We start from the raw sequence: 13,879 nt of genomic DNA on the forward strand, positions 1-13,879 counted from the left end.
CACATTACGCACAGCAGCCTTCACATCTCACTCTCCGACAGTGTTTTCATTCCAATTTACAAGCCACGAATCAAAGGAAAGCAACAATAATACTCACACTGGCCAAATTTATCAGGTACACCTGTTTAACTGCTTGTTTGTCCATTGTTGTTTAATTATTTTAAACCTCCAGTGAGGAACCGATATCGCCCCCCTGTGGATTTCTGTGTAATTACCAAAACACTACAGTCTCTATGACCTATGATCTGATGCACCAAAATATCTATTTGGTGATATATTGTTATCCTTCCATGACAATAATTGATACAGCAGCGCAAATATTTGTATTTTTAAAAAATTATATTCAAATAATAGCCATGAAAAAAGTACTTGATGACTTTTTTATGATGGGAAGCTAAATTGGCAATAGAAGGCATAGAAAACCATTGAAACTAGTCGTCGGGGTTATCGTGCTGACTGTTATTCTGTGAGGTCGAAAAAGACACGATTAAAATCTCCTGCGATGCTCAAACTGCAGCAATTATTCTCCAAAACAGGATCCGGGCACTGTAAACACGTCTGTGTGTCTTCTATCAACAGAACTTCATGTGTTATTTGCAACATACTGTTGACACAACATACTCGGGACTTCAGGCAAACACATCTTTTTTAGTTACTTCCACTTTCAAATTCACTAAACCATATTATGCTATTTTTCTATGAGGGATTATAGGAGCACAGAAACAAAATATGTCATCTTTTTGAATATCTTGCCAATTAAAACAGCTATAACAGCTCAACTGTACGTTTTTCACTGTCTAAACATTGCATTTTAGTTATAATTCGATAAAAATAACACCATAATTCACGCTACTGCTCCAGTCATTCATACATGCATCGCAGGGAATTAAATTACAACTAATTTCTCGAGTAATATAATATATTAGAATATAATATTATAATAATATAAATATTATTATTATAATATAATATATGATAATATAATTATAAATTTGATTAAAGTTCAGATTTGAAAGGTGCTAGTAAATATATATTTGTATATATATATATATGCATAAACATACACATATATATACACATACATATATAGATGTATGTATATGTTTATGTATATATATACACAATACAAACATATACATACATATAAATATATATACATATATATGTACACTTTTTAGTATTTTAATATAGACTAAATATTTATGTTTGCTTCAGTGCTCATTTAAACAACTAACATACACATCTGTCACTATATCATGGGGAATTTATTAACATATTCATAAAAAAAAAAAAAAAAGCACATGCAGGAAATTAAATAATGTTACAGCCAGGCCTTGGGGGGAAACCCGATCCCTACTCCCAAGAAACCAGCAGCAACAAACTAAACAAACCATTTTTGAAGGTTTGTTGAAAACAGGCGCATAAACATCTTCTGGTAGTCCAGCTGTGAGTGGTTACAGGGGTCAAGGTCAGGCCTCTTGTCAAGCCACAAAATAAGTGATACTTTTACTTGAGTAGAATATTTCAGTACTCTTTCCACCGCTGCCTAAAATCTGATCAACTTAATGTGAGCAGGAACGAGAGACTTCCCGTAAAACATTCACATCTGACAGAGATAATGATGCTGAAGATCAAACCATTTATAACCAGCAAGTCCACTGAGATGCTGCAGTAAAGTCATGAGTGGATTTGTGGCGCCCTCATGTGGCCACTGGAGGGAGGGGGGGGGGATAAACGTCATGACAAAAACAAGCACAACAAAAGATGCACGGCATGGAATCACCTGGAAACAGTGGCACACAACAATATTTATTAATGATTTCCATAGGATGTCCAGGACAGTGAACTCAGCTAATCATGTACATTAGAAAATAATAAGAATAAAAGTTATTGCTGCATGAAAGTGAAGTTACTGTAAGACCACAGGGACACGTCTCGAGACAGCCAACATGAATTCATCACTAAAAACCAATATACAGTACGAGTATATCAAAGTACACACAGACATAGTACTATAAAAACACATTTAAACCTGCATCAAATTTGTATGGAGGAAAACAACATCTCTTTATCAAAATTATATATATATATATTTTGTTATATAACACATAATCTACAAATTCCACTCTCAAATTTGTTGTGCAATTTTTCCCCGGTAATCTCTATTAAGGCAGTGATAGGACAGCACCACGGATGCAACCACGAGAGTTACAGGTAAGAAGCATCAAAGGCCACAAACACCCTGATGAAGAAGTTACAAGTAAAAGAAGAAAACAACACACAACAACTATGTTTTGGGATCAAAAGTAGCTGGTAGTGATCATGAATCCTCCTTCCTGAGCGGCAGTAGGAAACCTAAAGTGTTATGTTCAAGATTCATAATCCACGAGTGATTAGAACTGGCCTTAAATTTCTTTAAAAACTTAGTTTGTAATGTATATACAGTGCGTCAAGAAATCATAAATATCAACGTCTTCATATTAAAGACGTTCACAGTGGCTCTTTGCATAGTTAATTGATTTTTTTTCGATAATAAATGCATAAAAACCTACATCAGTGTGTAAAAAGATAACGTTAAGTCATTTTCTAGCAGCAACAAAGTGCAAGATCTATACACAGTTTGTTCCTCGGACTAACCGTGAACCGGACTTACCGCATCGTTCGCGACAACAGTTAAGCAGTTTTCATGCCTTTCTGACGGCGCTCGCTACCAAGGTTTCTCGTCTGGTGGTTACAAATGCCTGTTGTTTTTCATAATAGGCTGCTTCATTAATAAAAGTGGGGTAGACTGTGCTGGAGCCCTGGTAGTGGATGGTCTTTCCATCAAACGTTTGGAACAGGGGGTCACCGGGGTTCAGAGGCTCCCAGTCACCGTCCTGAAACAACAACAACAACAACCACCACCACAGGAAGAGAGCGACTTCAGTGTGCTGCACCGTTTGATTAGCAGTTATACCAATGACTCTTTATGAGAATACAACCAGAAAATAAAGGAAATATTTGTGCAGTATAAAAATTATTTAAAATAAACAGGCTTAAAGGTGCATTACGTAATAAATCCAAAGCAACTGGCCGTAAAATCCTCCTAATATGTCACAGACACTACTGAAATCATACTGAACTCACCAACACAACAGTACCGCCAAAATATTCGCATTGAAATAAAATCTTTTGCGGACTGCAAATCATGTTTTGGCACGTGGCGCCACCTACCGCCATCTACCAATCATTGCAGTCAGTAGAGTCTCAGCTGCACCGAGCAACCACGGGGTCGCCAGTTAGGTCTGAGCTACAATGGCGGAGAAAACGAAACCTAAAAGACTTTTTGAATTTGAGTGTTGTAACCGTTTTTGGCCACACTCTTCCATACAGCACCTTTAAGTGTCGCTAGAACATGGCTCGAACCAAAATTTAATCAAACCCTAGTACGGCTGCGTACGGACCAAACAGGTGCTCGATTAAACCTTAAAACAATAGCTCAGTGGTAGAGCAAGTCATCTTTCAACTCAAAGGTTGCGGGTTAGATTCCTGGCTCCGCTAATCTACATGTCAATGACGCGCCTTTAAAATGGACTCTCTTACCTGCAGATTGGGGTGCACCATAGCGATGATGTTTCCGTTGGCGTCTCTGGGGTAATCTATTCTTTCTAAGACGCGGAAAACTTCCACCATACAGGGAGGAAACTCCATGCCTGAAAAACAAAAATGGGAAACAACATCTTTAATTATATTATATCATATACATATATATATACACACATACGCATACATATATACACATATATATATATATAAATACACATATACATATACATATATAATATTTAAATTTATTGTGAATATCTTCTGGTATTTTTATTTACTAAACAATGTCCTTATTTAGTTATTCCTAAATGTTTATATACGTTTATATATATATATATATATATATATATATATGGTTATGTTTATATATATACATATATATACATATATATATATATATATATATACACATACACACACATATATATATACATATATGCACATGTATACACACATATATATATACATATATATATACATATATGCACATGTATACACACATATATATGCACACAGTATTTTAATATAGAAAACTAAACTAAATATTTATATTTATTGAGAATATCTTCTGGTATTTTTTATTTACTAAACAATTTCATTACTTAGTGTTTAAACACAGACATACCCACCAAAATTTCTCCCACTTCACACACTGAGTGGCAGTACAGAGTAAAAAGGGACACATGTTTCAGTCACCACAGGTTGACCAATGAATCTACATAAGGGTTACTAAATACATTCAGCTTCAACTGCTCCATCTATGTCTGTTATTGCTAAATGAGTTGTTTCTTCCACGCTGCTCAGCTTCAGACTGCAGGAACAGCGATTCGTCGCTGTTCCAGAGCATTCATCGGCATCGGTGTGGCCCCACAACAGAAGATTACAACAGCATTGGCAGCCAGACTCTAACGACATGGAAAGTGACCAACATCTCAACAAGTGGGGCCATTCAACAGCAGCCACGGTCGGTGGGGGGAACTAACAGACTGTGACTCACATTTTGGCACACACCGGCTGTTTACATAAAAGAGGAAAGGAAACACACACACACACACTGCACCTTGCACTGAAACATTGTGAGCATTGTTCCAGCCTCAGGGAAGAGAGAGGACACACACAGTGGAGATGTGATGGTGAGCCAGAGGCAGATTTATGTGGAGACCTGAGTGTGTCAACATCTGTCTGAATCAGTCAAACAGCCATGGACACATTCTCTTCATATGATGATGCTAAACATCGTTTTTTTTTTTTTTTAAGCGAATGAGTCATAACTCATATGCTTCAACTGCACTGGATCCCTTTAAGATCATCTCGTCATCAAGATGATGCTGTCCTGGTCACTCCCGATAAAAATGTCAGCATCATCAACTTGGGCAAAGAGCTTTCTTTGAAAAAAAACTTAAAATAAATAACATCAAATTCGGCTTTTTAAAGCTACAGTGTGTAACTTTCATTGATTTTTATTGTATATACTTTATTAATCCCCTAGGATCATTTAACCAATCATCTAGTAGAAAGCTTCTGAGAAGAAGTGCCTTGCTCAAAGGTGGAGACTCAAACCAAAAAAAGTTCCCTTTACACCTGGCCATGGGTTGATGTGATTATTCTGCCTCTAAACATACAACGTAAACATACATACAAAGTGTTCACAGTGGATTATGTGACTGTTATAATTTATATATGAGGACAGGAGTAAAAATTATAATATATCATTTTTAAAAAAAATTTTTTTTATAAATTATATTTAATATTTCAATAATATTTGTCAAGCAAAACTATCAGCCTGACTGAGGGAGCATTTGCATTTGTATATAGCAGCAATTATCTACTTTCTAACCCGTCTGAAGTCGTTTCTCTTGACATGAAGTGAATCACTTGTGTGGGGGATGGGTAAAACACACACACTCAGTGAACTAAGACAACAGTGTGTGCCATGTGACCGCGTGGCCTAATGGATAAGGCGTCTGACTTCGAATCAGAAGATTGAGGGTTCGAGTCCCTTCGTGGTCGAAAGTTTTTGCCAAAGCCAATGTTCTAGAAAAAAGGAACTGGTTCTCCCACATTTAGACACCCGATCCCCCATTGCTCCCCAGGCACAAAAAAGTGCTTCCCAGTGCTCATGTGACTAGCATGTGCGTTTAACCCAACAACAATGGGTTAAATGCAGAGGACCAATTCACTATCGCTAACTGGTGTGTGTGCAAAAATGAATGAAAGAAGTCAACAGACTGTACATTGTGTTGTGTTACAGCTTCAAGGCGAGATAAGCTGCTCTCGTATGGTCGTCCCTACCTTCGTTGAACAGCTGGATGAAGTCCAGAGCGTGTTTCAGGATCACCCTCATCGCTTCAAATATGTTGCTCCTCAGCACACCCTGAGGCTGGGGACCCACTTCCAATCCTGCAAGAGAAGACACACATTCAGTGCTCTACAAAGTGCACGGACGTGCAGAGGTGAGGGCAGAGGGAGGGGGGAGGGGGGAGGGCAACAGTGGCACGACCCTGCTGAACCAGATTGGTGCCTGGAAGCACAAAGAGTTTAATGACTTTGATTTTTTACCTTTTTACCTAAAGGTTCCACCTGGAACCCTTTGTGTTACCAAGAACCCTTTTAAAACCCTTTATTCAGGAAAAGGGTTTTTCAGAAGCAAATGGTTCCAGGTAGAACCTCAGCCCTTGTAGAAGAACACTATTGGAACCCTTATTTCTAACAGTGTATGAGTGGAAAGTTTGGTCTCTAACGTGTCCTGAGGACAAAGAGTTTGGCCACATTGTGTCCTCAAACCCCTCCAAATGTGTTTTTGTCCTCATGTGAAACCACATTCCAGCTCTGACCTGGGGGTCTGAGAGACGGCTGCTGATGAGTAAACACACTGACTTTAGTATTTCACTGACAGCTGCTTCAATATTTGTTGGAAAGTCAGTCCAACAAATACAAAAATGAGTTGTAAAATCAGCAAAAACATGGAGAAAATATGAATAATGGACAATTTGGAGGTATTTTTTTGGATACATTACAATATAAAGTTGATAATTAACAATAAATGGTTCATACGGCGTGCCACTTGTCCCCCACCCCCCCACACACCTCTGTCCTCAGTCACCCTCCATCATGTTCCATTACAGCCAGAGAAGACTGACAGAGACTCACCAACGGGATGCTTGGCTACGGAGCGTGAAGTGGAATATTTAAGGAGAGGGTGTTCGTTCAGTAGAACAAGACAACTCGCTGGAGCAATGGCTTTCTGGAATATTAAAAAACCAACCAAAACAAGAGCTCAGCGGCAGATTAATCAGTCACAGAGCAGCCTGTGAGTGGCTGCTCCAAGGTTATGCTTGACAGGATGGAACATTTAATTTGCAACAACAACAACAACAACAACAACAACAACAACAACAACAACAACAACAACAACAACAACAACAACAACAACAACAACAACACTGTGGATCAAATACGACACTGACAGTATATAAAAAATCATGCAGCCAGTGTAGGTCGATGAAATCTCACGAGCTGACACTGGAAAATCAAGACAATAAACTAACTCTTCTTAAAAGTACAAGCTCTCTAATGTAAGGTTCTTTGGCTTGTCCTCATAGGAGAACCCTTTTGGAGGGTTCCACCAAGAACCCTTTAAAGCCCTTTATTCAGGAAAGGGGTTTTAAAGGGTTCTCTGGATCAAAATGTTTTTTTACTGGAACCATAAGTATTACCAAGAACCCTTGAAAAACCTGTTCTTCCAGAAAGGGTTTTTCAGAAGCAAATGTTCCAGGTAGAACCTCAGCCCTTGGTGAATGACCCTTTTGGAACCCTTATTTCTAAGAGTATATGTGTGTTTTCGTGGGGGTTATGAGCTTCTTCTTTATACAAAACCTTAAATGATCAACGGTGTTTGAGACTGTTAGAGCTTCACATTTGGTCGAAAAGTAATTTAGACAAACTCAAGCTTGAGTCATTATATAACCGATGCTCGGTGAGAACACACTCGGAGATTATTCAGTATCTTCTTTACATTTCTCTCTGACTCACACTTTGGTGATTCTAAATGTTATGAATGCATTAATGATGAGAGCGAGTATGTTTATGTATAAGCATGTTGTGTTTGACTCGTCTAATGTCTTCCGGCATTTGTTTAGTTTCTATTGAAGAGCAAGAAATAGAGCATGAGTTAGGATTAGACTTATATAACAGAATTACGTCATCATAGATAGAAATATATCAAAAACAAATGTTACGTACATCTAATGCTATCTAACTTTGTTAGAAAGGAAGACCCTCTGGAGTATTTGGATGGTTGGATGAGTTTGTAAAAGTATAATAGGGATCATCATAGGTTAACTGAATCGCCAACAATTCCAGTAAAGCATTGACTCAAAGGATGTGAGAAACCAAAGACCTGGAAAACTTTCCTTCCTGTAAAAGGGATAGGTCACTGTTTTAAAAAACGTATGACTGTGAAGGTCATCGAGGTCATCTTCAGGAGTGAGCTGAAGATGACCACAAGGAAACAACAGAATTCAGCCACTTTATAGCTGCATTTAACGAATTAAAGAGATGTCCTGCACACTCTAGGATTAGGAAAAACAAATGGCGATTCATTTAAATAATTACCTCTCTCTTCCTCTTTCTCTCTATGTGACTTTTGTGTTTTCTCTCTTGCCCTCACTGACCTATGTGTGCGTTTGTGCGCTCCCATTCACTGTCCGCCAGTGTTTTCTCTGTGTGTGTGTGTGTTGTTGTGTTTCTCTGTGTAACATGTTTAAAACATCAAGATGCCTTTTTTGTGTGTACTTCACAGGAGAGAAACTGGGTTTAAAGTTTAAAGAAAGCCATTAAAACAGTCTTTGAATTTAAATATCCTTTTTTGTGCTGATTCTACATTTATTCCACGATTTTATATAAAATAAACATCTGTTATAAGGGGCTGTTTTAATCGATTGACAGCCTTTTGACAATGGTTACCTTTGAGAGAACTTTAAAGTGGCACTGGCTACAATTATACTATCTTCAAGTTGACCTACATTAATTCTTGTTCATTGTTAGTTTTGTAATCCTTTTAAAATTATTATTATATCATTATTATATATTTTTTATTGATTATTTTATTGAGCTTGCCTCAGGCCCAGTTATTACTGCTACTAGAACAAGGAAACGCGATAATTAAGCAAAATTGAAATGCTATAATAGTGTTTTTATTAGTGCTGGACGTGTTAACGCGATAGCGGCTGTTAGCGGCGTCAACGTTAACGCACGTTAGCGCATGACGCGTTTCCATGACGACTGACCGCAAAAAAGACGTGCGTGACGTCATGTTTACGTGATTGTTCAACACAGGTACACTGGTTATTGGTAGTGCTGCTCTTTTTGTTTAATAAACAGACCGCTCCAGTTCGACTGTAGGCGCGCTAACCGGCGCTTAAAGGAGCTAACGGTGCCTGGACTCCGGCACGTAAACATGACGTCGCCACACACACGTTTTTCCAGTCGGTCGTCATGGAAACGCGTCATGCGTTGTTTTGCGTTAACCTAGTGCCCAGCACTAATTTTAATATGTACAAACAAAAACGGGCTATATCGGACTGAGGCAGAAAAAATGTGTATGTTTCTGTCTGTCAATCAAAATCTGGTTCTGTCCTTTCAGACAAGTCCTCCAATCATCCTCATGCAGAATTTCCGAAAAAGTGAGCGTGCACGTGTGGTTCGTCACCTTGATGTAGTTCATCATCTGCAGGTTAAAGTGGTCTTTGGAGCTTTCTAGAATCAGCGTGCAGCCCATATTGGACGTGGTATTGTGGAGGTCAAAGATGACATCGTAGGCGTCTGGGCTTCCTTTAGGTCCGAACATCCTGTTAATCTCCTGGGCTCGCCGCACCTCGTAGGGCAGGTCATTTCCTTCCGGGGCACTGCAGGGCACACACGCGAACACATTAGTACAATGATATGAACTGTTAATGCCTTACAACACCTAACTTTCACCTAACCACTGATCATAAACCTATTCTAACTCAGAATGCAGAAATACTAAAGCTGGATTCAGCAGGACAGTGGCCTCCTTTTGTTCACATTAAGACAAAATCCAATCCACTTCTCCAGCACGCGTCGGCTCTGAAGGATCTTTCCGAACTTTGTTTGTCCCCTTTACTAAACCTGTTTTTTTTCAGATGGACAATCTGCACATAATGAAAGAGAATGGTTTCCTCCTGGCTCTTTCAAAGCTTTTCAACAAAGCCACTAGTCTAGGACATTCTCAAGCTCCTGTGGAACAGCACATCTGCTGTGTCCATTGTCCCCCGCTTGTCACATCTGCTCTTTAAACGACCTGTTTTCAAGCGTGGACCTGTTCTGCTGATACGGACTCAGAGACGTGAAGAAATACAAACGAAGAGAAGAGCAGACAGTCTGTTAAGAGTTGCAGAAAAGTAACGACGCTGCGGGCTGTTTTTAGAAAGGTTAATCTTCTTACATGCTGCCAAGCCCTAAGTAAGCTGAAGATAAAGCAGCAAAACATTCACTTGAGAATGTTTGCTTTTATAAGATGAGCTATTGTTAAGATAGGCTGCCCGGAGAGTTCACCGTGAAAAAGGAAGTTGTTTCAGATCCTGTACACGTTTTACAATCCGCTGCAAACCTCACACGTGTTAATAGGATTCCAGGTCTGAAGACATACGCATTGTCCATTGTGGGCAACTGTAAAAACATGGTGGTCCAAAATGGCCGCCTCTATAGAGCTGACCCAGTTCGGTTGGTTCAAATTGGAACAACTATGTGCGACTTATACAAAAAAGAAAAAATTAAAAATGTAGCATTTTATGCACATTTGACCACTTTATATTGCGTCAAAAATTCCTCAAGAATATTTGGACCAAGCCTAACACACTCACCAAATTTCGTCCAGATCGTACTACTTTTGCCTGACCGTAGCCCGACCTCTGGGGGCACTATAAAGCCCTGGGGCTATGCACAGGTTGGGGGCCCTATGCCACTATCGCATTTTTTGCTTCCCCGACCTCCATGCCAAAGTTTGAGAGTTTTTATGCATGTTAACCCCCCTCTAATTGAGCACAATGTCAGAGAAAAATGACCAACTGAACAGAAACAATAGGTTCTTTGCAATTAACGCTTTCGTGCTCAGGCCCTAATTACTTAAAGGTGCATTATGTAACACATCTAAAGCAACTGGCCATAAAATCCTCCTAATATGTCACAGAGACTCAGGAATGATGTTCATATAACAAACTGAACTCACCAACAACAACAGTACAGACAAAATATTTGCATTAAAAAAAACATTTTGCAGACTGCAAATCATGTTTGCAAAGGCATGTGGCGCCACCTACCGCCGTCTACCAATCATTGCAGTCAGTAAAGTCTCAACTGCTGAGCAACCACGAGTTGCCAGTTACGTCAGAAAATGAAACCTAAAAGACCTTGGTATTTTGAATTTGAATGTAGTAACCGTTTTTGGCCACATTCTTACATATGGCGCCTTTAATTTTCAATAGCGAATAGTTCTGGTGTAAATTTGACCTGATATTGTGCTGCTGTAACAAGTCCGTTGGGATTGAGTAAGTGTTGCTGTCTAATCCAAACTCGCAGCTCTCCGATCATTTTCACGTAGCCTGCCATCAAAAATTTTGCTGTTTCGATCCATCATAACATCATAAAAGATTGCTCACTGACCCCAAGGTCATTTGAGTTTGAGATCCCTTGGTCTAGAGCATTGGTTCTCAAAGTGCGGCCCGGGGGCCAATGGCGGCCCGCGGAAACATATCTGGCGGCCCGCAATGAATTACAGTTGATAGTTTTAATCCAGGAGCTACTAAGCTTGTTAAATGTTTATTGGACATTACTGGATACAGACCAATAAGTGTAAACAAAAATACTGGGTATTTACATGGTTTCTATATGGTGAATTTTAGTGTATTATTGGGTTATAAGCAGGTAATAAGCAGGTAGCTACAGCCCCCAATTACTAGCTATTTACCCAGTAAATATATGGTAACAGAAATGTGTTACTTGGTATTAACCTGTAATTAGAAGATAAGAACAATGGCCAAAATACTGTAGTAAATTATAAAACATTATTATATTAATGCTTAAATTACATTATATTAACGCTTATATTACTAAACACTAAACTGTAGAACTGCAATCTGGTCATTAAAATTATTACAAAAGGGATTTCTTTCCATTTTTTTCCCTTTGGCGGCCCTCAGTCCAATGTTGGGTTCCTAAATTGGCCCTCAGGTAGCAAAACTTTGAGAACCCCTGATCTAGAGTCTAGACACACACACACACACCATAATAACCTTGAAAATGTTCTGTATTATATTAAGACTATACTACAGTGACTAATGCAGTTATCCAATCACAATAGTTTAAACGGGCTGTGCGTTATCGTGCAGGGCAACATGAGCCAGCGTTTGCGTAATATTTCACTGTTCCAATTCCACTGTCGCGCAAACAAAAGGGGAGGGGGGGGGATCTGAAATCGCCTTAAGTCATTTGCAGCTGGGTCACGTTACGATCACGTTTTTACTGCTGGCTGGCTGTCAGCTGAGGTCGGGGGAAGAGAGAGAGACAGAGAGGGACACGCTACTCTGCTGTGATTGGCACATGAGGGGGAAGGGAATAGGGGGGGCACATGGCTGGTGGTAAACACACAATATCCGTGCAACCTGTGTGACAATAACAGTTGGTTCGCCGTGTCCGTGACACTGATCCCTGCAGGGGGGATCCAGCCTTAATGTCGTCACCCCCCCCCCCCACACACACACACCTGTAGTGGATTTTCAGGATCTTTTGTGTCGCCATATTATATTCTCTGAGTAGGATGACACAGTCAATTGTGTTAATATTGTTACGTAATTGTTCAATCGTTATTTCGATTCCATCACATTTGCTCTCACTGTAGTGAAAGCCGATATCATCCCACCTTGACAACAGCCTATAACACAACATGTAGCTCAATAACACAGTGGCACAATGTCGTCTAACTGAATGCTTCTCTACATAATTTATATATGATCTTAAATCAAACTATCCATCTATATTCTATATAACACAATTAAAGTCAGCTGTTGAATGTCAGTACTGAAAGTTTCCATTCAACGTGTATCAAATCAGCCAGAGACAACAACAATAACAACCACAACAACAGCTGCTGCTGCTTCCGGTGTCGCCGCCGTGTTTACCTGAGGTTTTCGGGCGTGAAGGCTCGGTTCAGGTCCGTGTCCACGTATCTGGTGCACTTCTCCACAGCCTTCGGGTTGGTGATGAAGGCTTTGGTCTCGACACTCTTCCTCTGGATCTCGGTGCCGTTCTTCACCCACAGGTTCACGAGCGTCACGCCTGACATCTCGTTCCCGTGCGTGCCACCGAAAATAGCCACCCTCCGAGCCTCGTCATAACACGTGTTGTTATTGTACGAGGACATGACTAGTGTGTAAAAATGGTCGGAACAAAAAATGAGGAGGACAGTGAAATAACAAACAGGTGCGCGGGAGGAGGGTGAGGACCCGCTGCTGTCAGAGGAAACTTTGTCTCTGCGGCTTTCTCTCTACCACGGTTTAAAAAGGCTGCGCGCTTACGTAACATGTCCGAAAATACGCTGAGTAGTGTAACGACATCTCGTCCCCTTGTTGTTTCGCAGCCGCCGTCAAACTCACGCCTATTAGCAACTGTGTATTTCCGGCAATGCCCTTCAAAGTAAACGTTGACGTAGTATTGGTGCCGAGTAGTTCCAGCGAGCCTGTTCGGCTAACGATAACGGAGCACGCAACTTCCGGCCATTTCCTTCAAAATAAAACAACGACGTTGCATTAAATACGTTTCCTTTGTAGTAAAATCGACCTCAAAGTGTCATTCGATATATATTATGTTTCATTCAAAAATGTAAAGGATATTTCTCCCAATAAAAGTGACATTAAATTAATACTCATTCAAAGTAAAAGTCATTATTATATGTTGTTTATTCAAAATAAAAGTGTCATTTGAATAAAAGTGTATTTTTAAAAATACAAAAATATAGTTATTTTAGACCTTTTAAACTATGGAGCTGTAAGGCAGGAGGACACACACATACATTCACTCGCTGTGGATTATCTGCAGTTTCTGCTCCTGCATTCTCACGCAAGCTCACTCGGTCGGACATTATCCAGAGATTAGACGAGTGAGCTGCTTGTAAAATCGACTCAGAGTGTCAGGGGGCGACTGCTGCAGACGTTTGTGTTCAAACAAACAGCCCCAATGGAAAAAATGCTTAAGATTTCTGTATGTCTGAAAGCAGCTT

At 39.7% G+C, this 13,879-nt stretch overlaps 1 protein-coding gene across 1 annotated transcript; it reads right to left on the minus strand.

Annotated features, from left to right (window-relative positions):
• Positions 1–1,801: 1,801 nt before the first annotated feature.
• On the minus strand, positions 1,802–13,144 carry aspa (aspartoacylase). The gene is made up of 6 exons (XM_083910653.1): positions 12,783–13,144; positions 9,296–9,491; positions 6,736–6,829; positions 5,878–5,985; positions 3,583–3,692; positions 1,802–2,876 (listed from the first exon to the last, which is right to left on the minus strand). Exons 1-6 carry the CDS (start codon positions 13,022–13,024, stop codon positions 2,685–2,687), a joined length of 942 nt encoding a protein of 313 aa, XP_083766779.1. The 5' UTR covers positions 13,025–13,144; the 3' UTR covers positions 1,802–2,684.
• Positions 13,145–13,879: the final 735 nt, after the last annotated feature.

This window comes from Microchirus variegatus, assembly GCF_963457635.1.
Source record: "Microchirus variegatus genome assembly, chromosome: 2".
NCBI classification, from domain to species: domain Eukaryota; kingdom Metazoa; phylum Chordata; class Actinopteri; order Pleuronectiformes; family Soleidae; genus Microchirus; species Microchirus variegatus.

Excerpts from the sequence above, each read along its gene's own strand:
- aspa (XM_083910653.1), bottom strand. The coding sequence starts at position 13,024 with ATGTCCTCGTACAATAACAACACGTGTTATGACGAGGCTCGGAGGGTG. Across the intron at positions 6,830-9,295 it reads AGATGATGAACTACATCAAG|AAAGCCATTGCTCCAGCGAG; the intron begins GTGACGAACCAC and ends TTAATATTCCAG. Across the intron at positions 5,986-6,735 it reads CGTAGCCAAGCATCCCGTTG|GATTGGAAGTGGGTCCCCAG; the intron begins GTGAGTCTCTGT and ends CTTCTCTTGCAG.